At 48.7% G+C, this 24036-nt stretch overlaps 8 protein-coding genes and 1 non-coding gene across 9 annotated transcripts; 5 read left to right on the top strand and 4 right to left on the bottom strand.

Moving 5' to 3' along the window:
- Positions 1–514: 514 nt before the first annotated feature.
- Positions 515–3730, top strand: I303_101874 (uncharacterized protein; the record flags this gene model as incomplete). The annotated part of the gene is made up of 6 exons (XM_065968431.1): positions 515–679; positions 829–956; positions 1041–2582; positions 2678–2921; positions 3013–3289; positions 3402–3730. 6 exons carry the CDS (start codon positions 515–517, stop codon positions 3728–3730), a joined length of 2685 nt encoding a protein of 894 aa, XP_065824503.1.
- Positions 3731–3933: 203 nt separating this feature from the next.
- I303_101873 (uncharacterized protein) lies at positions 3934–5067 on the bottom strand (the record flags this gene model as incomplete). The annotated part of the gene is made up of 3 exons (XM_018405339.1): positions 3934–4466; positions 4594–4664; positions 4748–5067. 3 exons carry the CDS (start codon positions 5065–5067, stop codon positions 3934–3936), a joined length of 924 nt encoding a protein of 307 aa, XP_018265620.1.
- Positions 5068–6068: 1001 nt separating this feature from the next.
- I303_101872 (uncharacterized protein) lies at positions 6069–9019 on the top strand (the record flags this gene model as incomplete). Its single annotated transcript, XM_018405340.1, has 7 exons — positions 6069–6356; positions 6456–6784; positions 6855–6963; positions 7027–7399; positions 7480–8233; positions 8309–8582; positions 8669–9019. The coding sequence occupies 7 exons, from the start codon at positions 6069–6071 to the stop codon at positions 9017–9019; spliced, it is 2478 nt and encodes an 825-aa protein (XP_018265621.1).
- A 275-nt stretch (positions 9020–9294) lies between these two features.
- Positions 9295–9409, top strand: I303_101871. The gene has a single exon (XR_001936490.2). It is a non-coding gene; the product is annotated as a 5S ribosomal RNA (ribosomal RNA).
- Positions 9410–10286: 877 nt separating this feature from the next.
- On the top strand, positions 10287–11234 carry I303_101870 (40S ribosomal protein eS26; the record flags this gene model as incomplete). The annotated part of the gene is made up of 4 exons (XM_018405341.2): positions 10287–10382; positions 10743–10893; positions 10973–11061; positions 11169–11234. 4 exons carry the CDS (start codon positions 10287–10289, stop codon positions 11232–11234), a joined length of 402 nt encoding a protein of 133 aa, XP_018265622.2.
- A 436-nt stretch (positions 11235–11670) lies between these two features.
- I303_101869 (uncharacterized protein) lies at positions 11671–13255 on the bottom strand (the record flags this gene model as incomplete). The annotated part of the gene is made up of 5 exons (XM_018405342.2): positions 11671–12108; positions 12188–12297; positions 12391–12534; positions 12597–12851; positions 12946–13255. The coding sequence occupies 5 exons, from the start codon at positions 13253–13255 to the stop codon at positions 11671–11673; spliced, it is 1257 nt and encodes a 418-aa protein (XP_018265623.2).
- An 869-nt stretch (positions 13256–14124) lies between these two features.
- Positions 14125–16139, top strand: I303_101868 (uncharacterized protein; the record flags this gene model as incomplete). The annotated part of the gene is made up of 5 exons (XM_018405343.1): positions 14125–14524; positions 14643–14948; positions 15016–15383; positions 15457–15981; positions 16050–16139. The coding sequence occupies 5 exons, from the start codon at positions 14125–14127 to the stop codon at positions 16137–16139; spliced, it is 1689 nt and encodes a 562-aa protein (XP_018265624.1).
- Positions 16140–20166: 4027 nt separating this feature from the next.
- On the bottom strand, positions 20167–21717 carry I303_101867 (uncharacterized protein; the record flags this gene model as incomplete). The annotated part of the gene is made up of 2 exons (XM_018405345.1): positions 20167–21600; positions 21655–21717. The coding sequence occupies 2 exons, from the start codon at positions 21715–21717 to the stop codon at positions 20167–20169; spliced, it is 1497 nt and encodes a 498-aa protein (XP_018265626.1).
- Positions 21718–22275: 558 nt separating this feature from the next.
- On the bottom strand, positions 22276–23949 carry I303_101866 (uncharacterized protein; the record flags this gene model as incomplete). Its single annotated transcript, XM_065968430.1, has 8 exons — positions 22276–22323; positions 22414–22589; positions 22660–22915; positions 22974–23067; positions 23130–23245; positions 23311–23406; positions 23468–23636; positions 23741–23949. The coding sequence occupies 8 exons, from the start codon at positions 23947–23949 to the stop codon at positions 22276–22278; spliced, it is 1164 nt and encodes a 387-aa protein (XP_065824502.1).
- Positions 23950–24036: the final 87 nt, after the last annotated feature.

Raw genomic sequence — 24036 nt, 5'->3', positions numbered from 1 at the left:
TATTTGACTAATTTGACTAGCACTCGCCCGAAAGGGACCAAATAACAATAGTCCGACGCTCAGATTTAACGATTTAGCCGCCGACAACGTCTAATCCCCCATTCCCTTCTCCTGCTCCTGTGCTTGGGTGTATTGCAGCCAGCAGAAACAATGCAGCACACAGCACAATTAGCTAATGCTCAGCTGACCTCTTATCAGCTCGGAACAGCCGACACTTGCACCCATGCTCCACTCCAAATAACACTTCATGGCTCATGTTTAAGTGTATTATTGTAAACAAATTACGAACATCATCAGATCCACTCGTTATCTTCGCTTGTTTTGATCTGTTAGCAATTGACGCTCTGAGCCAAATCAACTTTTTCAACATCATCAACAACGCAACCAGCTTCAAGCTTGTGCCAAATTCACACCGATTCCTGGCAAAATTACTTTATTATTGTTTAGCTCATTCCAACAAAACAGACGCCGTAATCCGTTTGGGGCGATGCTGATTATCTGATAAGCCCGAAGAATGTCAGGTCCTTCTCAACCTTTTAGCTTGGAAAGTTTCTTTGGCGGACAGGCAGGGTCAGGACAGGTAACACAAGGACAAGCACAAACAGATACACCTTCCGAACAGCTCAGTTCCTCAAAGAGGGGAAAGACGGGTTGCATCACTTGTAGATTGAGGAAAAAGGTATGTTCCTATACCCATGCCCGACTTCGGTATGAACATGAACCCCGACCTTCAAACTACAATCCGTCTCGCCTTGCTTTGCTCTCTGAGCGGTCTATTCCTCCTGTTGCGCCCCACATTGGTTCGACACGCTAAGGACCCGGTCATAGCGATGCGATGAGGCCAAACCTATTTGTGCGACTTGTTCGCGGTTGGGAATTGAATGTATGGGCTACGGACTGAAACGCCCAAAATGGTTGAAAGAGAATGATAATGCCAAAAAGGCTAAACAGAACATGTGAGTCGCCTTGCGCCCACGTCCTGTAGACACTGGGATTGGCAAGAAGGGAAAATGTGAGCTTAGACTGGGACGAGGTCGTAGAAAACAGATAGTCCTGCAGAAACGGTCGAGTAGGAATAGACAGGGTAGTTCGGCGGACAGCGAGAAGAATGCTTCGCAGGATGTCGCCGACTCTTCACTATCGGGCCTTGCAAAAGAGAATGCAAGTCAGGAGACCGATACAAGCCTTGATGCGATGGATATAGACATCAGGACGGATAACATTGATCTCAATCAACAATCCCAACCTCAAGCTCGAGCTCAGAACCAAAGTCGAGATCAAGTGCAACCTCAACAACCCCAACCACACTTCTGGGAATTGGGTTCAATGGCTACCAATGCATCGGCTTCGTCGTCGTCGTCAAATAATGATCCCTTGGGCTGGAACATATCTCCTACCACCACTACGGCCACAACCGCAAGCTCGACGCACAACGATCTGTTCGGACAGCCGACTTCCGCTTCCTCCTCCTCCACGACGACGAACATGTTCGGAAACGCGATTCCTGCAACATCTGCAGATACGCTGTATCCGGGCTTCTTGCCTGATCCATCGTTGTTTCCTCCTCCGGCCATGAGCACTCTCTCCAACGGTCCAAGCGACATCGGAGCCCTCATACCTTCCATACCTGGTGTGAATGACATCAGCATGGACGCACTATGGGGTATCTTGTTCGGTCCTCAACCTCCGCCAGAGTTCACTTTGGATCAGAATGGTTCTCACTATAATCCAAATGAGAACTCGAACCCTTTCACAGACTTGAATCCCTATAACAACAACAACAATAACAACGACAATAATAATAACAATACTGCGATGGATAACACTCAACAAACCGATGCCGACATAAGCAGCATGATCAACTCTGACACACCGATTTTTCAAATGCCTTCACCTACTTCTGGAATCTCTAACGGCCTGTCTCCGCTAGGCACATCTACGAGTTCTCCCAACCTGGCATACCTGCACCATTACCTCAACGTGGTCTTGCCATTACAATACCGCATAATGGGTATATCGATCTCCATGGGGGATTTCGTGGCTCCTCTAGCGTTGCAGCGAAACGAAGTCCTCACGTCGGTATCCTCTTTGGCGGCCTTACATATGGTTGCCCAACGTACAAAGCGGAGACCTCACAATTTAAGCCGCCTCACGGTGTTCGACGCTTACTCAACCTCTTCAATATCGAACATCTCAAAGAGGGATAAGAAGAGCCAAGCTACCCTAATTGAGATCGAGCGAGAGATCCTGAATGAGACGAGCACGAATGATCCGAACACTATGGTCGAGACCAGCGATGACGATGACGCGGAGGACGATGATGACAATGATGATGACGATGACGCGGATGCCAGGGTGGCTAGTATATCCCACCAGAGAACGATGGAAAGATTACGATTCATATCGCCCCAAGATCTCACGGCGGAGGAAATCATCGTCTCGGTATTGTTCGCTGTGTCATATCACCTGTTCTGTGGGGGCACTTCGAAACACCTCAAAGAGTTACTACCGATATCTCAAAGATGTTTGAGCGCCGCACTGTACTCTTCTCCAGAGCTGGCAATCTCTCATACAACTTCTAAGTGAGTCATGTTCTGTCCATTCCTCGCTTCACGCTTCAATCTTCGAGCTCTTGCTCGGCGGTAACAGGGCTGACAAATCTGTTTTCCTTCAACAGAGCGAAAACAAAGAATAACCCGAGTCCATGGTCGAGGTATCGTATACTCATCGAACATATGATCTGGATCGATATCCTCGCTTCTGTCACCCAGAATAAAGCGTCTCCTTTATTACCTGTCTACCGGAAATTACTGGATCATCTACCTTACAACAGCAATGCGGATCCGATGGGAACCAAAACTACCAATGGCACTAAACCCCTTCTGCTCATGGATAGATTGATGGGATGTGATAGTACAACTGTGAGTGTTGTTGTCTCTGTGACTCGTTTGTCTGGCAGCTGCATTGATATATCTGTGTGCATAAGCTGATGTGTGACGTTCGTTCGATCAGCTCCTCGCGATGGCTGAGACTATAGCTCTATCGGAATGGAAAGATCGAGCCGAATCTGCCGGTTACTTGTCTTACAAGGAATTCCTCGATCGAGCGGGCAACGTGGAGAAGATACTCAATGAGCGGGCGTGGAGGGAATCTCATCTCGATCGACCGACGAATGCGGACGAGGAGGCGGAAGATTCAACGTCGATGCTCAGACGAGTCATGAGTGATGTTTTCCATGGCTCAGTCAAGGTCTTACTAGCTGTCACGGTGAATGGACCGTTCCCGAGAGGTGAGTGCTCAAGGACAAATACAAGCTTTGCTTTTCTGTCCACTTCCTTGGTGTGTACCAAGGCTATCAATCGTTTCGTCTGACAATTGCTTGATCGTTTTTCGTTTTGCAGTCCCGGAAATTGCAGCAGCAGTAGGGGAAACTATGGAAGCCTTGACGCGATTGGACATTCAACATCCCAATGTCCAGATTCACCGTGCGGTAGTATTACCGATTACTATTGCGGGGTGTCATTGCGAGACGGTACAACAGCAGAGCTTCTTCAGAGAATGTTTCCAGTGTCTAGGACCGGAAGCTCGGGCGTTCGGCAACACGGGTCCAGCGTTGGAACTTATGGAAGAAGTGTGGAGGAGACGAGCGGCGGGTCAAGTGAATGTGAAAGTCGACTGGAGGCAGACGATGTATGATCTAGGATGGGAGGCGGGGATCTTGTTGATTTGAGCTCAGTGACTGCCAAATTGATTGCTCTGGTGGGACGGATGCAGATGTAAACTTACACTACTGGATGGAGTGTCTTTAGAAAGCCTGTTTGTATCATCATTATCTGTTGTATCGCTTACAATAAGCTATGCTAGCTGCATACGAAGGTATTATAATCTAAATATGGGCAAGGTGTGTGTAACAAAGCAGAATGCGTACAGAAGCTAGTGTACAGTTGGTGTTGGTTTCCTCTTCTTGCCCAGCCCTTCCATAGCTACCTCCTCATTGGCCCACGCAGCTTTCTCCGCGAACTCCCTATTATCCTCATTCTTCCTCTTCGTCAATCCCTTGATATCGTCTACATCTTTACCATATCCCAAGGGTTCCCCCCACTGCGTCCAACAGGGTATAACACCCGTAAACGCATCTCCCTCTTTTCCCTTACCGGGAGGACAGCTCAACTCGGGTTCTTGCGTACCGTTGAAAGCGCCATAGCGCTGTTTACAGCTGATATCCCTTATCTTGAACCGAATCACCGTCGTCCTTTTGACGGCCGCGTCATCGGGAACGCCGACAACGCTGATCCGATCGTAATTTGTGACGGTGTTTGTGACGCATGCTAGGGCTCGACGCTTCTCTTCGTGCTCCTCCGAGCCGATCTCGTCATCAAGCACATATCCTTCGGATAGATGTAAGGTGGCTGAGCGGTAGTTGAGGGTGTGGTCGTGTGCTGTAGGAGAGAAGATCATGCCGTCGACTGTGTTGCAAGCATTTGTTGTTAGTACGGCTACTACACGCCCAGATCAAAAACAGAAGCTATAGAGAGCTGTGGAACGAGGGGAGATGCATGTAAAGAACAGAAGGTGAATAGCGCACACACTCACTCTTGGTCGTCGTGGCTGTTATACCATGAGTTCCACTCAATACAGCCTCCACCAATCCAGAATGCCTATGCCTGAACACGACGCATGGTGAATGCAAATTACTCAGCGATGCAATGGGGGCGCAGCTTGTGAAGGTAAGCAAGTTGATACTCACGTATGCAAGTATACCGAATAATCATTAATATCATCCTCATCTTCCCCTGCACACATGACGACCGTTATCAGAGGTACATTCATGATTGTTTCTCCTCTTCCACTCGTATTGGCGGTACCATTGCCGTGCCCACTTCCACTTGGCCCGTCTCCGGGATGTATGAATGCGATGTGCGCTACGGGGTTCTCGTGGAAGATGCTCAGAGCAGCAGGCAGGGCGTAGGACGCTCGATTCTTGTATAGTCGGACATCGCTTGCTGGCTTGCTTTCAGAAGCCGGTGCCGAGGTGAATCCGTTGGTAGCTAGCGCGGACGCTGTCATCTCGAAAGAATCGATGCGTGCAATTTGTACTACAGGTGAACTTCGAGCGTGCTGATGAATGTCCTTGTGCAAAGTCGTCGATTCTTCATGCATTCATGTCTTATCAGTAACTGTGCGGCGACTTGAAATTGAGTCTCTCCTAATGGTTGAACAATCTCAGCATGAAACTTGGAGCCATCGGTTATGCGCATTCCACCGGAAAAGGCGCGGCGCCCTGAGCCGCTGCGGGCGGCACAACACGATTTTCCGGAAGAAGTGCGGAGGGCAACATCTGCTTTTCATGAGGACGGAACACATCTGTTGTGCGTCATGGACCGAACCAGGCGAAAGGACCTGCTGTGTGTCTATCTGTGTGTGTAATTGATGGTGATCATCAGGTGATCGACCATCAGACACCCAGAAGGTACTTTCTAGCAAAGGCAATCAAGATACCTAGGAATTGTGCGACCTCTTTCTTTATCGGAGTAACCGTGAATTAGAGCTATTTCGGACATGACCTAAACGAACTAGTAAGAACAAGGATAACATCATCTTGTGATCGACTTATAGCGCGCGCCTCTATTTCTTTGGCGGAAAACCTGGGAGTTTACGCGTTCTTTACGTTTTATGTTTATTTAGGATATCTGATACCGCATACCTATAGCATCATTCACCAAAAACATCCCCCAGTATGCAAAATATAGCGCCAAGTCGTATCTCCGCATCTATCTCTCATACTTCTTCTGCCGCTCCCGCCGTCATTGAGCGGAGCACATGCTTACACCATTTGGCGCCTGACCCGTACGCTGAAGATGCACTAGAAATGGGCTGATGTAGGAGCAGCAGAAGGGGAACGAGAAGAACTACGAGTACATAAAGATATCTCCTCTCGTTAATCTCGCTGGAATCATCTTCTTCTTTTCTTTTATCAGATAAAGGATTCTATCTGCTGTACGCCGTGTTGGCAGGTCGTCTGTGAATTACTACATCTATCTCTACTGCTATCCTCACGTACCTATACCATGACAACTTCGACGGTCGAAGGTGTCTCAGCTGGATCAAGCATTTCCAAAACCCCTCATGGGGCACTCCATAACCAGCCAAACTCATCTTTCGTAGTTCCCAAAGGTAGTTGGGGTCCACAAGCAACATCGACTGCGAATGGAAATGACAATTTGGCTTATCCCGAGCCGCCGAAAGATGGAGGAGTGACCGAAGAGATATTCGGATTGAAAGTTGAAGATCCGTGGAGATCTCTCGAAGAACTCGAAACAAAGACGACGAGTAAATTCATCGAAGACCAAAATAAAGTAAGTGTTCCGTTAAATACTCACCTTTCTCCTTCCCGGTCTCCGGTGATCTACAAAGTTAGACGCACGATACTGATATAACGAATTTGTGGTCAATAGCTATCGGTACCGAGATTATCTAATCATCCGCTGAGGAGAGATTTGGAGAAAGCTATCGAAGAAATATATAATCACGAACGGATGGAAACTCCCCAGAAACAAGCGGATGGATACTATTACTGGAACTTCAATAAAGGAGATTGGCCAAGGGATATCTTGGTCAGATCCCAAGATCTGGAGAAGCATTTCGGCAAAGAACCTGCTTGGACGGATAACGATGTTGGACCCGAAGTCTTCTTCGATCTGAACAAAGAAGAGAACACATCGCTTTATGCGCACAGTTTTAGTCCCTCAGGGAAGCTCTGGTGTGCTGTCTTGCAAGAATCAGGGTTAGTCTGTTACAGTCTACGACCGTGAAAGTGAGCGAGCTCGCTAATGTTGTTTCTAAATCGTGAATAGGAGTGACTGGCAATCTATCCGAGTGTTTGACACGACCACCAAACGACCGATTGAGAAGGATGTAGGCGGTTCAAAATTCACGTTCGGGGTGACATGGGTCGGCGAAGAGGTGAGCAAATTCGTCTTGAGAGCTTGTAGTCGATCATGTCCCCACCTGACCATGCTTAAATAGGGATACGTATACAAACGGATCATCGATTACAACACTCAGGATGGCTCTCTGTTCCGAGGAGACGGCTCATACGGAATGTTCTATCATCGAATAGGACAACCTCAATCGACAGACGTAGCGGTTCTACCGTTCACTGGAGAATTTGCGCAACACTTTGCGGGGAAAGCCTACATTGTATCTTCCGATCATTCAGCGTCGCCTAGCAAACGATCGTTCCTTACGTTCGACTTGTACCGAAATACCAACCCTGAGACGGAGCTGCTCATTGTGGAACTACCCGAAGGCCCTAACAAGGCGGATGGTAAAACCATCGAGGAGCTGATTAAGAAAGATCGAAAATGGGTTACGAAAGGCTTCACAGGTGAAACACGATGTAAGTCTTTACGGTAGACTAACCCAGTCGATTCGTCGGTGTGACAGCTGATTGCCCATTGGTCCACTGTAACGACTTAGACGTTGGATCTTTGGAATCTGAGAAGCATTTCTTCTATTCGACAGCTGATGGAAACCCGACTGGGCGAATCGTGTCTTTTGACACTGAAGATTGGGACAAAACCGCCGCCGATGGCGTACTACCGATCAAAGAGTTTACGCCAGTCGATAGCGAGGGACATCAATTGCAATCCGGTCAGCTTGTAGGAAGCAAAGTCTTGGTGCTTGTTTACCTCAAACACGCTTGTGCTTCGGTTGTTTTCATCAACGGATTGACGGGTAAACGACTTGGTTCAGCAGACTCAGTGGATACCAAAGGAAATGTCGATCTAGATGCGAACATCGAGATTCCCGTTCCGGAAGAAGAATTTGAGGTTTCGACTTCGGAGAAAGTGATCATACCCGAACATGGATCGATCAAACCGATCTCGTCCAGATACGATTCGGACGATTTCTTCTTCTCGGTAGATACTTGGGTGGCCCCTTCATACGTTCTGAAGGGTGCTATCGTCCCGAAAGGCGATACGTTCGAAGTGGATATCAGTAGTTTGGCGACTTCGCAGAAGACCGATTCCGGAGAGAATTTAGTCTGTTCACAGATTTTCTATGATTCGCATGATGGAGTCAAGATACCATTGTTCATCTGTCATGCCCATGATTTGGATTTGACCAAGCCTCAACCAACCCTCTTACATGCTTATGGCGGTTACTGCGCACCCATGATCCCTCATTACGACGCTTTCTTCGCTTCTTACATGCGGAATCTCAGGGGAATGTAAGTCTCACCAACTTCTACTGCATTGTCACCTTGCTAATAGACGGATTGGTATTGCCGGTGTACGCACTGCAGAGTCGCTATAGCTTGTATCCGTGGTGGAGGTGAATATGGTAAAAGATGGCACGATGCCGCTATAGGCATCAAACGACATGTTGCGTGGGACGATTTCTCTTACGCCGCTCGATACCTCCAGACTCAAGGATTGACATCTCCTTCTCTCACCTCGATATACGGTTCATCGAACGGTGGTCTCCTAGTCACAGCTGTGTCTAACAGGAATCCGGAATTGTTCAACACCGTCTTCGCAGACGTGGCTGTGACTGATTTGCTTAGATTCCACAAATTTGTAAGTCACCCTTTCCCAGTGAGTAGTAAACTCGAGGTTCATTGAAGTTGACGATGGGGTACTTTGTATTGGTGACGATCTGTTAGACTCTCGGAAGAATGTGGACGGGTGAATTCGGCTCACCTGAAGATCCTAAAGATTTCCCTACTTTGTATGCCACATCACCGTTACACAATATCCGACCTGAGAGCGATACCCATTACCCGTCGATCCTGGTGACTACCGCAGACCACGACACGCGGGTCGTTCCTGGACATTCTCTGAAATATCTCGCTGAGGCGCAGAAGAAACAACCTTCCTCGTTGAAAGAGGGCAGATTGATATTGGGCAGAGTGTATGCTAATGCGGGGCATGAGAGTTCGGCGAAGAGCTTGAAGCAGAAAGTAGAGGAAGTGGCGGATAGACTGGTCTTCTCCCTTTTGACTGTTAAACCTTGAGCTACTGTATCTGTATTTGTATATTTGTATGAGCTTGGCAAGGGAAAAGAGAGATGATAAGCGGACTCAAAACTAAAATACAGGGTAGAGAATAGATTGTATGAATCGCTTGACACTCGACAGTTGACAAATACGATCCCAGAGAGAGTGAGGATGTATGATATTCCCAACTGCGCATTTCTGCCAAAACAGAAAAAAGACATGAAGTACGACTCATCCCTTATATCGTCTCTGGCACATTCTTTATAATGTTATATGGGGGGCAGATGTTCATCTACGGCCATAGAATCCAGAAAGCATCGCATCCCGTCCGTTCTGCGTAATTAAGCTGGATGTCGCCCGGTTAGTACCAAGGTGGGGGACCACTTGGGAATCCCGGGTGCTGTAGTTTTTCTTCCTGTTTTGCTTGACTGGGAGAAGGGCAGAGGCAACATGTGGGGGGACGTAAAAACAGAGACGGTGAGCCATCCGGCTCATGGACAGGAATCGGCGAGATTGCTGAAGGAGACTGTGAACATGGCCGGAAAATGTTGAATGGCGCAGTACGGTGGTCTGGCCGCTTTTTACCCATCGCTGCAATTCAGGCAGGCAAGCCAGACCTGACGATCGGAAGTGATGGAGGAGCTCCAATTAGACATCAACAGGATGGTCTCTGGCGATCCTTGTATAGCTTCATTCTTATTGCAATATTCGCTGCTCACATGCATCGCGATCGGACTCGCTATTGTCTGCTTCAGGCAGTCATGTAGTTATGATGATAGAACGATAGAACAGCGCGAATTACGGAATATCTCACTGCGAGACGAGCGAAGGGCGCTTCGTATATTGGGAGTCGCGTATGTCGGCGATAAGAGACAGCCGAAAACACGTTGCATGGTCTAAGGAGTTTTGATGGATGCCACACTTGTGTAATGTGATTTGATTCCGTTGTGCGCTTTTTCTTTGTACGGCTATTCGCCGTTGTAGCGCCTTTGCAGTACGGTTGTAGGTTGTGGTTGTACGGTGGTTTGGAGATCCGCCATTGGTAGGATCATCATCATCAATTCGTTGTCGATACACCTTGAAAGAATTTCTCCTTAGGATTAGTCTTCAAGTCGCCAAACTTCAAGACCTTGTAGGTATCCATTCTCCCGCCGACACATCACATCCCACACTCGATACTCTCAGTCTTCGGTTTTACGACGACATTGCATCAACCAGAAGTCACAGAATCGGATCGGATTGGATCAGCTAACCTATCTTTACATATAATAGTTATACCGACAAAATGACTTTCAAAAGACGAGGCGGTGGCCGAAACAAGAAGGGAAGAGGACACGTCAAATTCGTTAGATGTTCCAACTGCTCCAGATGTGTTCCTAAGGTGGGTTTTGGGTTTTGGCTGTTGTCACTGGGTTGATCATAGTAGAGGAGGATATCCGTTGGATCGCTGGAAGATGCAGATGGGAAAGGAGACATTGCACGACCAGAAGTTATAGGAATTTGGTCATAGTCATGGTCATGCGGATCGGCGGAAGGAACGAATCCAGCGCGGAATATGATCGTTAAGGAAACTATCGTCCGGCGTGTAGTGTTTGAGGATAATAAGGTGATGGGGAAGACACGCTATCAGGAGTAGGAACATGGATGTGCAGAGGGAAGCGAGATGCTAGGAGGAAGTCGTCTGCGCGGAAAATGTCTGCAACGGAACGTCTCGCTGACCTCTTTTCTTATGAACGTACAGGACAAGGCCATCAAGCGATTCACCGTGAAGAACATGGTCGAGGCCGCTGCCGTTCGAGATTTGTCTGAAGCTTCCGTCTACCCCGAATACGCTTTACCAAAACTCTACATCCGACTCTGTTACTGTATCTCGTGTGCCATCCACGCCAAGAGTGAGTCAGATGTCTTGAGATGTTACAACCATAATAAGCTGTGCACTCAGTGGCTGATCTGTTGCTCGCTACTTCACAGTCGTCCGAGTCAGATCCGCCAAGCCAGGAGCCATCAACTCTAGAAAGAACAGACTTCCTCCCCCTAGAGCTGTCTTCAAGGATGGTAAGGTGAGTGTAATTTCAATCCGTTTTCCAATCATGTCGTTGCATACAACAGCTACTTCTTCAATCTCTCGCGTTCACATCACTGACATGGTCTGGTTTACCTGTTTCAGCGAATCAACCCCGCCGTTTCCGCTGCCATTGCTTCCAAGGTTGCTCAAGGTGAAAAGACCGCATAAACAACAAAACTTCGCTAGACCAACATCGTCATGGGATTCTTAGTATGGAGGTAGTTTATTGGGATCTTCACCTTGTACCAAAACTTGCATGAAGCGGTTTCGACTGGATACATCATTTTGCAAAGCGCTTTGCGCGGGAAAGAGCAATGGATAGCATGGAGTTGCATGGAGTTGCATCGGGGTCAGCATGAGGGTGAACGGCTTTGCTAGTGACCAACACCAGGAAGTCTGGGCTCGGCGTCCTTTCTGAGTCCTGATTGGGCTTTACCAGCTGGACCAAGCTTGCGAGCTGGTCACGCCTATGTCTGTGTGCGGATTCAAGTGTGAAATAAATGACTGTGACATGAGCATATGGTTACAGATTTATCATACAACACAGATTATCTACACAAATGACCTGACTGATTTCTGAGTTGCGTTCTTCAAGATCGTTGAACTACAGAGCCGCCTCAACAGCTTTGAGATGCGGTAAAGAACAAGCGCCAATCTCGAACTGCTTCACGCTCCTGTATTTCCTGGCCTGATCGCATCCTGGCGCATTGCATTGCCCACTCGCATTCCTTTTCACCGTCGAAATTGAAGAAGTATCTTCTGCCTTGACGTCCGAAGTTGGCTGTGCAGAGGCGGTATATGGCTCAGGAACAAGATCAATCCAATGATCTTTCTCTGTGGGTGCAGCGACTCTAAGTAAGACGTCGCCGTCCTTGCTAATTGTGCTTGACCAGCGTATCATATTCGACGGATTGGTAGGCACCCGTCGGGATGGTGATACTTGACCAGAGGGGAGGTCGCCGTCCATACCTGGAGATGGCTGATCTAGCTTTGAACGAGATTTGGAAGTTTGCGCACGTAATAATCGATTGATGGTTTCGTCCTGTGTACAACGACATGGAGATTAGCTCAAGTTTTCATTGCTGAACCGCTGAGCAAAAGGGCTAGCTGAAAAGACATACCTGCTCATCCTGCAACTTCTGCTCAGTCTGCCTCTTCCGCCTTCGAGCAGTCTCTTCGCGCCTTTGTAATCGTTCGGCTTCAGTGAGGATCAACTTCTTGCCCGAGACCTCTAATCGAGGCAAGGTGTAGACGAATGATATCAGCTTGATCCTGGTCTTTGTCGAAAGAGGTGCTTCATTGCACAAGGTGAGACTGCACGCACCATTAGGTAGTTGCAATAACGTCTCTTGCAGATCTTTGTTGCCTTTGGCACGTTGTCGAGCAGTCATCTTCGTGGGACTTAAACTTCTTCTAGAGGACATGACACTCTCATCGTCTTTCAGCAAGAGCTCATCATCGCTGTCGGCTGTTCGTCATTGGTCAGCTGTTTTCACGATTAAGCTGATTTATGTCCTTGCTTGGACGTACCAAACTCGTCCTCGGCAACTTTCTTCACTTTCTTAGCGCCTTTCTTCGCTGCCGCCCTACCCGGTCTCTTTTCCGACCCGCCAGGAGTCGTCGAAGACGGACCGCCAAATTTCAGCTTGATCTTGGGCACCGAAGCCGGTGTGTTTGTGATTGAGACTTTTGAGGGTGATATAGATCCTTCATCTTCTTCGCCTTCGGCATCCTCATCTTCTTCGTCATCTAAGGGTATATCCTCCGAAGCTATAGCTGAGGAGACTGCGCATTCATTTCAGATTCGTCGTCTGTGAGACCAGCTGAAAGGAAGGGGAGAAGGGAATGTAAGTGCTAGTGAAGAAGACGAGCTACTCACGACGCGATCGTTCCATATCTACATCACCTCCGTCCTCCTCAGCTTCACCTTCGGCATCCTCCTCTTCTTCCGCTTCCGCTTCTGCTTCTGCATCATCCCCTTCTTCTTCAGATGTGACCTCCTCTACCTCGCTATCATCAGGAGGTATCGGTGGTTTGTTCGTTCTTGTACGTAGGCTCCTGTCTGAAGCTGGAACATTGACGGGCGCAGCGATAGGTGTTGAAGCGCCAGAGGATGATCCCGAGGGGGACTGGATAATTCGTTTCGCACGGCGCTGAGCCATCGGAATGGAAGTGGACTTCGGTGCCATGTCTTGTGCGCTGGGAGAAGATATCTGTGGCGACTGTTCACGACTGCGAGGCTTGAATTGATAGCTCCGGCAACACGTCTGGGCATTTTGAACGAGGCCCACAATCAGTGCTGGAAACGACAATGAGAGGTGGAGGAGCATTTCTGTATTCGCGGCACTCACTTAGGGAGAGCTCTGCGGTGTTTCACTTGTCTCGTCTCCGAGTCAAGAAAGGATCTTTATAAGCTGCATCAAGCTCTATCATCTGCACGCAAAGGTCATGGGAATTGTGAAAGGTTGAACATCCTTCTGACGTGGTAAGCATGCAGAACGAAAGGAGGCTCTGCGAGGGCAGCGTGACCACAGTTGGCTCTGGCTGTCAAAGATTGAGGCGCGAGCGATTCACCAGGCTGATGTTGGCTTGATCACCACGAACCGCGTAGCCTGAGCTGAGAGAGTTTCCTCTGCCGTCCATGGACTTTTGCGCCTCTGACAACCTTTATAAAAGCTCACACAAGGGTCAGCTGTGGAGACTCTGCGGCATGCGAATGATCGACCTTATCGCTGATGTTATCGGCATAACCCTATTCGCGTTGACAACGCGGTGAATTCCACTTGTTGATTTTTCGGTTTTGACCGATGATTCGGCCTACGGGATATCTTTTTCGAGCACACGATCCTACGCCATCGCTCGGCGTGCATACATACAAAGCTATCAACAAGCCAAGTGTATCGACTATCTCCCTCTCCTCCTTATCCCTGTTCTAACTATCAAGTTGTGTCTCTGGACTACTTTCTATCTCTCGGTCGTTGTCTTGTGTATCAGCATATTCGCATGGCGATCGTATCATAAGGAGGAGTAAGCTTAGGAAATTGGATCGAAAGACACCATGCCAGCCGTACAGTCATATACCGAGCCGCCTTCGCCTTCCTCTGCCGCGTCCTCGTCATCCTCATCGACAAGATCAACCATCAAGCCTGATGCCGCACCGAACGAAACCACTGCACTGCTTCTGCCGAAAGACGATGTCGATGTCCATATCAGATCAAAGGGGATAGCCGGCTTCTTCGGACCAGTTCCGAGGGTTTTCTTCACTTCGACGCTGCTCTCGATGACTTTCGCTTTCACCCAGACAACCCTCGTGTATGCTTTTCGGGTGATGACATGCGAAGAGTATTATAAGACACATACTTGGGATGGGCAAGGGAAAGATCGGTGTAATGTACCCTATGTAGAAGCTAAGACAGCGAGGCAGATCGCTATCATGAGCACGGTGACTGTATCTGCTAGTAAGTACATTGATCTCTCCACATATATTCTCGGCTACTTGCGAGTCACATCAGACCGGTATATACTTGATATACAGATGTCATGTGCTGACATTGTGCATCGCGCTGCCTATTACAGTGATAGCGAATCTGTTCCTGTCCGGATGGTCCATCAAGAAGTTCGGAGTGAAAGCAACGATGTTCCAACAGACCTTCTGGGCAGCTTTACGAAATCTGTGCCAGATGTACGCTATCAAGACAGGAGCCGGGACAGGTATGCTCATCATACAGTCTACCCAATTATTCAACATCCTGGGCTCTGCAGGTGGATACCAAATCGCTAGCAATGTATTCGTTTCGATGCTCGTCCCGGCTGAGGAACGAACGAAGCAATTCGGCGTGCTGGCAGGTATGATCATGTTGGGCAGTTCTTTGGGATATACTCGTAAGTTTCCTTTTCCGGTCATCTTGGCACTGCTAATAGTAAAAGTTGATATTTGCGCAACACATAGTCGGTGGTTTAGCGTATACATATTACGGCTTGCTGGCGCCCTTCCAATGTGCATTCGGCCTGTTGTGCTTCTGTACCGTATTTGGCGCGTTGTTCCTGCCCTACCTACCGCCCGAAGTGCAAGACAAGAAGGAAGATTCCAAGGGGACGGAAGAAAAGAAGAAGCAATCGTTCTTGGCTCCTTTGAAATTGTTCATCCCCAGAATCGTCGAAACATCGGACGGAAAATCCAAGAGGGACTATAATTTGCTTTTACTTGGTGCGGGAGCGTTTGTAAGTGTTCTAGCGACTGGATACGTTCATTTGGCTTTACAACTTGTCGGTACGGATGTTTTCGACTTTACGCCCAGTGAAAGCGGTATGATGCTTGTGAGTGAATTGCTCTATCACCCAAGTCACATGAAGCCCGCTGATAGCTGAGAGAACTCGCGGTATATCGTAGTCTGGTAATCTCTTGATCCGAGCATTCTTCTTATCGATCTGCTTCCCACGAATCATCACGTACGGCCGACGTCTCATCTCGCACAGGAAGGACGTTCCTACCGGTGCAGCAAGGGACGAACATCCGGAAAGACCCATCGAGGCTGAAGAGCCGGATGATATTGGTGCGCCGAGAGAAGACCAAGCTCGACAACCTACAGATGTCCAACATGGATCCACCTTCGACCTGTATTTCCTCAGATGGTCAATCTTCGTCGATGGCTTGCTCACTGGTTTGACAACGCTCTCAACACAAGGTTGGCACCTTTATCTCGCTGCTGGGGTATTGCCGTTCGCAAGTGCCACTGGAGCGGCATGTAAAGGAGTAACGCTGGATTTTGTCGAACCGCACCAAAGGGCTGATGCGCTCAGTGCCATCGCGCTCATTGAGAAGGTTGCTCAAGTCTCGACGATATCGCTTTTCAGTAACATATTTGCGGTGTTGAGTGAGCAGGGAAAACCGACTCTAGTATTCTCGGCAAATGGGGTGAGTCAACTGTATAAAAATGTCACTCCGAGAGGCGACCAAGGCTTACCTATTGTTCGAAAACGTAGGCTACAGCCATGGTAGCTTTCATCTTGCTTCTTTTCGTCCGAATGCCTCGACCGAAACTCGAAGAGGGGAGAATAGCTTTACCTGCTTGATGGCCCGGCGGCACATAGATACTTTGAGCGCCGACTGAAAATAGATGGATACAGGATGTTTTTGTTGTATAGTAGTCCTCGGACTTGTGGGAGCGAATCATGCATACTGTAGCCAATACCAGAATCCCATCCTTTCGAACATATGGCGTGGTAATCAGTCCGTGCCATCTTTGATGGGCCGACTGGCAAAGATGCGCTGAATCCCCTTGGCCTGGCAAGCATTCGCCATTTCAGTCCCACATCATTTGTGGTACTGTATTCACGATATTCTGCAAGTCTGCCGAATGTGCGCAAACAAGAGGCCATACGGATGTGGCTATCAGCATGGTGTCAAGTTGTGCAGCTTCCTACGGATTCACGCTGAGTGGAATTGCTTGACGTCACTGACCTTTGTATTCGGCTGAAGAAGTGAGGCTAAAGTACGTCGTCCATCATCTCGCTTGGCGAACCGCCTAGGCTAACTTGAAGAATTGGCAATTGGCGACTGTCGAATGGGTGATCTCATGGCTGAAATGACCGTGCATATAGGCAGTTCGTCAGACAAAGGGGCGAACGAAGCTCAGACAAACTAGGCATTAATTCCCAGGGGACCTTCTCAGCGAAGTTTGCAATAGTGCTGTGATATGTGAGGGAGAAGGAGAAAGGATAGGTCTGATTACAAGGGAGAGGAAGATAGGTGGGGAGTCTTCTTGTCGGATGGGGAGACGAAAAAATCTGACGTGGCTCCGATACGTATACGAAAGCTGCGTACGAGGGCGGCAATGTAAGCTTATCACCCCACCCTGTCCACTGAAATGCTGGACTGGCGGCAATGCCGTGGGTGCTTATCGCCTGATGAGATCAGATGAAAGGTGGCTACTTTTTGGGGGCAAGCGCCACTTCTGCCTCAATCTTCTTGAAAAAGGATGGATCGCACAGCATGGCGGGATGGGGCTAATCACGTCATATACTCAGGCTATGTTACTCGTCAGGTTTCTCAGTATGAGATCATGCTATGCAGATCCAAGAAGCGAGGTGAAGCGGAAGCTGAGATGCTGTCTTCTTCAGATTCTGGTTGAAAAGAGTGGACGACTGCTTGGTAAGCGAAAATAGCAGCTTCAGATAAGCATTTATGGTATAAAAGGCTGCCCAGACACAGTAGACAGTCCTCATTTTATATCACGCAGTATCTTGAAAAACGAGTGCAAAGATTTCTATTCAAGAATGCAAGGCTCGAATGGACAACAGCCTTTCGGCCAAGGCTCACAGAACGGCAGATACCCTTACACTTACTCTGGGGCCAATGCAGCATCTTACGCCTCCGGCGGCTATGAAGAGGAACAAGAAGCAGATAACTCTTGGGATCCAGCAGCTGACGGAAGGGCGACTGGGTATGGGGCATACCCCATCGGCGGATCCGTGTGGAACCCCGAGATGACGGCTGAGCAATGGCATGGCCGTGCCCCAGTGAATCCCGGGACAGGCTTTCAGGGATGGCCAGTTCCTAGTGCCGGAGATTCTGCCTCTCATTGGTGGCAACATGGCACTCCCAATACCGACTACACTCTGCCCATTGCCTCCAGGATCGAACCGGCTCCTCCGACATTCTATAGGGCTCCTGGCGAGTATATTGTATGCTGCGAAAAGTCTTGTACGTTTTTTGCCACAACGATGCATTCATGACTACAAAGCCATCAAGGGACATGTCATATCTTCCCTCTAAGTTCTCCGAGCGCCATGAAACTTCGCACAGAGGTGGTCAGGAGTGTCAACTATTGGTAACTCTAGTGAAAGGTACTCACTTTCCCCTTCTTTGAGTACCAGCCTCGAGTCTCTTCCACAACATCTCGCCTGGAGAACATCGACAGGATGCAATTGTCCCCAACATAGTCTGGCATTTCATCCCACAGCTTTGCTAAAGCTTCAAACGCCGCTGCCTCACTGGTGGGTCGATGCTTGAGCAGGGCAAAGCGTCGTTTGAGCCAAGCCCAGCAATGTTCGATTGGATTCAGATCAGGAGAGTAAGCAGGGTGATTTATGAACTTGAAGCCATGTCTCTTGGCCGCTGCGGCCGCTTCCTTCTTGTGAACGCGGCACCCATCTTCAAGAATGAAGGGACCGCCATATATTCTCCAATCCCGCTTGAGCTTCTGCCATATCTCTCTCAATGGACCTTCAGTCACTTGTGTACAGTAAATGTACGCCGTCACCCCTCCATTCTTCCCGGTGCTCTCACTTTGATCGAACTTGACCAGCCTCGAGCGGCCGCCCAGCCAAATTGCCCCCCATACCATGAACCTAGTACCCTCCCCCAGTACTGTTGTCTTAGTACACCCTTGCTCATATCGCTCCCACGGTTCCATCCACTTCCACTGTCTAGTTGTATAATTCAAGCGCAACTGTGACTCATCGCAGTAGATTCCTCGAGTCCAGTCAAAGTCCCTGTATTCTAAAGCCCAACGGAGCCGGTCCTCCCATACCTCAGGCTTTATGAACGGTTTTTCAACAGCTAAGTTTTGATGGACGTTGCTTCTGGCAGCCGATTCAACAATTGTTTTGGGTGCAATGTTGATATCAATCTCCCTGAGCTCTCTGACAACTTCTGTTGCCGGAGCATTGCGATTTGCCTTCACAAGGCGCTTGATTCCTCTATCATTGCGTTCATTGAGGGCTCGAGGTCTTCCTGTGCGAGGTCGGTCTCTTTGGGGCTCATTCTCATCATCTTCTAGGTCACGAGCGCGAGCTGATCTAACCGCTTGAGTTGAGACGTGATGCTTTCTGGCAACTTGCGCAATCCTCATATGGCAAGCATCAAGAGCTATCTCAACTCGCTTTTTTCGAGGTATCTGAGGTCGAGACATCTTAGCTAGCTGCTTGAGAGAGATGAGAAGCATACATGCAAGTTCTGAGGAGGAATGATAGGTCAAAGACGTCATGTGAAGTTGCGGGAAGGGGAGTTACGGCACTTGTGGCAAAAAACGTACAAGACTTTTCGCAGCATACAATATCAATGATCCAGGAGATCGAGCCACATACATTGGCACGGTAAACCATTACATCAGCCGATTCACTGATCAAGAAATGCAGTGCGGTACTCCACAACATAGGCCATACGTGACTGGGGAAGATGGGTCCATCACGCGAGGTGGATGCCCCAGGGACAATAGTCTGAAAGGTTCCGCTGTGAGTCTGATTGAGACTGTACATCGTTGGTGCATACACGGATTGTACTGTGCCAGCACCGCACCTCTTCCCCTTTCCCTCCCAAAGGGAATGCCGGACATGATTCGCCCTTACGGGTCCTGCTGATTTGAGAACAAGGTCTGGATTTTGCAGAGAAGAAGCGATCGCTCTATTTCCTCCAGACGGTGCGAAGCGGTATGGAAACCAATACGAGGTACATGCAGATCGGCAAGGATCTGCATTTCATCCCTATGTCTCCGAATGAGATCGAGTCTACAAGACTCACCAGAGGACGATTGGCCGAGATCTTCCCCGATGATCCCGCTATTAACCCACGTAGATCGCGCAGATGAGATTCACATGGTGTACAGCAGATGATAGAGTGAACAGCAGGACGCACATGAAGCAATCCAGCGTCAATGCGTCCAGCTGAGGGCTCGCGGTCCGAGGAAAGAAGGTGTGATTGCCAGTACCCCATCGTAGCTCATCGCATTGTTGATTTCATGAAACGATATGACCGAGATGTTTGTTTGGCAGACCCACACTTTGATGGAAGAGCGTCGTGCAGTGCAGTATGTCAAGTCGAAAAATTCTTCCAAAGCGATGATGGTAGACAAAATTCACGAGGGTGCCTTTGCTGAAGTCAGGTGTTCAGCGGCACTACGGCCTGCAGCATGTTCGCTTGTAGGTCCACGACCACATGTTTTGTCAACTCAAGAACTGCCCGTTTGGGTCCTTAGCTTGTCCAATACCCCTCTTAGCGCTTGCTTGTACATCTGTATACTATTTACTGCTAAATAACTTTTGGCGAGTTCTACTGTATTGCTGCATGACGAGTTTTGCCTCAATTGAGTGTTAGAGACCATTATCGGAGATGTTCGATCTCCCCCTTGTCAAACTCATCTTCCCGATTTTCCTCTCTGACATACTGCCTTAGACTTATCAATTGCTGTGCCGGCACCTGATCCATGCCTTCTCCTTCCCACGAAGCTTCGATAGTCCCCGCATCAGCTAAAATCCTATAATGCCTCGATCTAGCTTGTTTCTGCAGATAATCTTCGAACCAAAGCATCTTAGTCTCTTCTTCTAATTCCAATTCCTCCTCAGTACTAATCACCGGCGCTATCATCGGAGTCGTGGTCGTGGTCGTAGCTGTAGCTGTAGCTGCAGTTGAGGCCGTATTGAGCGTCGGCAAGGTGTAGACGTACATGCCCATCCAATAGGGGTCGAAACATCCAGTATTGATCAACCTGATCCTCATTTTCGGCCATGCCTTCCTCTTACTATCCAACAACTGCATCAAATCAGCTACGAAACTCGCAAAGTCCTGCTTGATCCTAAAGTCATTCCTCAGATCCAGAGCCGCCTTCTTCGTCAAGAAGACAATATCGAGTTGTCTGACATTGGGGAATTGCGCGCCGTTGAACGTGTTTTGTACATGGGTGATCAGGCGGTCCGTGTGTTTGTCAGTCAAGTGGAATATCACTCTTGAAGGTCCTCTCATGATTTTCGCCTTCTTGGAGTTATCTTCAATTTTGTTTTTGTTTTTGTCCTTGTCTTTGTCGTCGTCGAAACTAAACCTTTGTTCTTGGGGTTCTTGAGGGTCGAACAAAGTATACGGCCTGAAGCCCTTCTCGTTCCAGCCGCCATACCAACACTGTACGTAATACGGATCAGGCAGCCCCTTGAAGACAATGCTCGTGAAGTTCAATGGTAATTTCTTAGCGTAATTTCGGGCGATGAAATCTTCTGATAAAGCGATTCGTTCTGAATAACCTTTCTTGCCTGGTATACCCCTTATACTGTCCAAATGTATTTTGAGGGTTCGTACATTGGCAAATTGAGATCGATCGTTTTTGGACTTGGGGTTGAAAGAGGAGAATCGTAAGAGGTAATTGTAATTGTTGAAATAACAGTTGATCACTCGAGTGGAGTTTTGTAAAATCTCGAGAGAAGGTAGAGCCGTCGTAGCATTTAACGAGGAAGAGGAAGAAGAGGGATGGGTAAGTGTGTTGAGCTTGAATTTTTTGGAGATGTTCAGGTACTGTTGGTGGTGGAATGGATGTTTAGGAGATTTGCCCAATTCGAGGTTATACCATATATACTGTAAGGCTATACCCGAGATCTGGCGGTTGACCAAAGCGAGCTTGACGAGTGTGCTGCGTGAATCGGAGCAGAAGCTCATGATCTTGAGGAGGAGTTCAATAGGTATTCTGGGTGAAGGGGTTGCGGGTATCGAAATGTTGGGAGATACCATGTCTTCCGCTGATTCCAGGTCGCACTCAGGTGCCGAATCTGCCTGAAAGATACATATGAGTCATTGGGTGCTCGGCTCAATGTCTCACCAACTCACCTTCAACACCATTTTTCGCAAAGGAAACAATGCCTTCAGCTTGGACTTGGACTTGCCGCCCATCTTGCCAGCTACGGACTAGCTCGTGGCTTGCTATCGCTCGACGGACTCGACTCCGAAGTGAAAGAGAAGCTGGTGCTACATGTTGAGCAGGATCAAAAGAGAAGGGAAGAAGGGAAGCAGGAAGGAAATGGAAGACAGGAAATCAAAAACAAGAGATGACCTTTGATCAAGCTGTCGAGCTGTGTCATTGTACATAGTAAGTGTACATATACTTGAGTCTGTGCGTGTTGCTGTGTTACTGTTTTAGTTTATGTGTCGATCATTTATCGTAATCGCCTTCGGCTACCACTTTTCCGGAATGCAAAAGCGCAAAATGACGAATCAACCAATCATCCGAGTAAGCTTTGCGGAACCTCCGTCAACGAGACCAGGGCTGTGCTTGCGATGTCCGAGGAAAGGCATCTGTCCAACGCAAAGCGTTGACTGGTATGATTTACATAGGCTTCCACTTCAACCTCCCCCTTTGGCAGATGTTCATTTCATTTCATCTCATAGAAGATATACAATTGATTCTCAGATACCCATTCGACCTCCTGTTCATTTGTGCCCATTGCCCATCTAAGCGTGATTTTGGTCTATCATCTTTGCACGTTCTTGTTCAACTCGCTGCGCATAGCATATATCCCATAATCAGCATCCATACATTCGTGACACCGAGAAACAGACAGCATCGGAAGTCATGAAAGACAGACTCACGGCATATAATAAAGACACAGCAGTGTTGATGTTATGAGGGTACCCGGTGATAGTCACTAATCTCTCTTCCGGGTTTGCGACTGTACCAGGCGCAGCTGTTCCAGGATCTGTTACTCTGATATTGCATTGCGATTGTCCTCTGATCTCGTTTATCTTGGATCCACCTTTACCGATGACTAGGACGCAATGTTACATCAGCACGCGGTACTGTATGCATGGGCATTCGAGCTTTGATGTCCGACTCACTGGCTCCAACGAGGGAATTAGGGATGAAGATTTGTTGGGTCTGCATACCCGGAGGAGGGGGAGCGTTGGGATCTTTGTTAAATTGCGGTGCTCCTGATGCACCACCTGGGCCACCAGGTCCATTACGAGCGCCAACCTGTCGATAAGACCCACTAGCTGCGCCTGGGTTTCGTTCTTGGTATTCAAGGAGGATCGTGCCGATATAGTAAACGGCGATGTGGACAGCGTCTGCGACTCCGGACACAGATAGGACTCGCTGAAGAAGCTGATGAGCTGGTCGGCCCATTGCATCCAATGAGGAATGCTTAGCTCACCTCGGTGGATCCGGGTAACATAGCTTCACTGGCATTCAATCTAGCTCCGGAGGCTTCTTGGATTTCCTTGATCTTGGATCCTCCTTTACCAATACTGCCATCAATGGTACATAAGCCTGTAGCTCTCACGATGCGCATTGATCATGAACCACTCACACACTGCCCATTCGGGAGTTGGGGATGATGAATTTGATGGTGACTGCACGAGAGCCGGGAACGGACGCGACATCGAATGGTTCGTCGTTGATTCGACGGACAATGAGACCGAATGCCTAGCAATGAACGTCAGCTCTGCAGAATGCTGGTGAATTCAGGATAGTCCCCGCAGCCAACATACCTTGGCTACGGCATCCAGAGGTCCAGAGACATTGAGGATTCTTTCGGGGTTACCAGGGATGGATTCGGATACAGTGACTCGAGCACTTGATTTTTCCTATTCAAATAGGATTATGGTCAGTCGAAGAGCAGATGGGTAGCTATGCAGGTGGACTCACTCTGATCTCGTTGACGTGGGCACCACCTCGACCAATGATGATACTTGCATCTTGGGTGACGATGAGGGATCTCATGGAGATTTGTTGAGGAGGAGCTTCAGACTTGACGGGGGCGGCAGGAACGGAAGCCGGAGGCGGGGCGAGGGTACTCGAGGGGCCGGCATCGGCACTGTTGCAGCAGAAGTACGTAACGTTACTGATCAGCATATGGCATCACTTCGGTTGACAAAGGAAAGCGAAATAGGCAGAAGCTGGACAAATGAATGTACGTACCCCTCGGCGTCTGCATCCATCTTCTTCTTGGTTGCCTCCTCTCCGTTACCGTTTTCGTTACCACCGTTTGTTTCGTCCTCCTTCTTCTCGGTTTCTCCGTCGGGTTTAGCTCTCTTAGCTGAGGTCTGGGCTTGATTGTCCGCTGAAGGGGATGGTGAAGCGGGTCGCTTGTTGGTGACTGCTGTTGATGGGGTAGTGACGTCGGACATCGTGCAGCGTGTGGTAAAATCAGGCAGATAAGGATTGTTTGATGGGTGGACGACTACGTCAGTTGATGTCCAATATGGCCAGCAGAG

This window comes from Kwoniella dejecticola, chromosome 2, assembly GCF_000512565.2.
Source record: "Kwoniella dejecticola CBS 10117 chromosome 2, complete sequence".
Lineage (NCBI taxonomy): Eukaryota > Fungi > Basidiomycota > Tremellomycetes > Tremellales > Cryptococcaceae > Kwoniella > Kwoniella dejecticola.
Note: the sequence above shows the minus strand (reverse complement) of the source record. Positions and strands in the feature narration are given on the sequence as shown.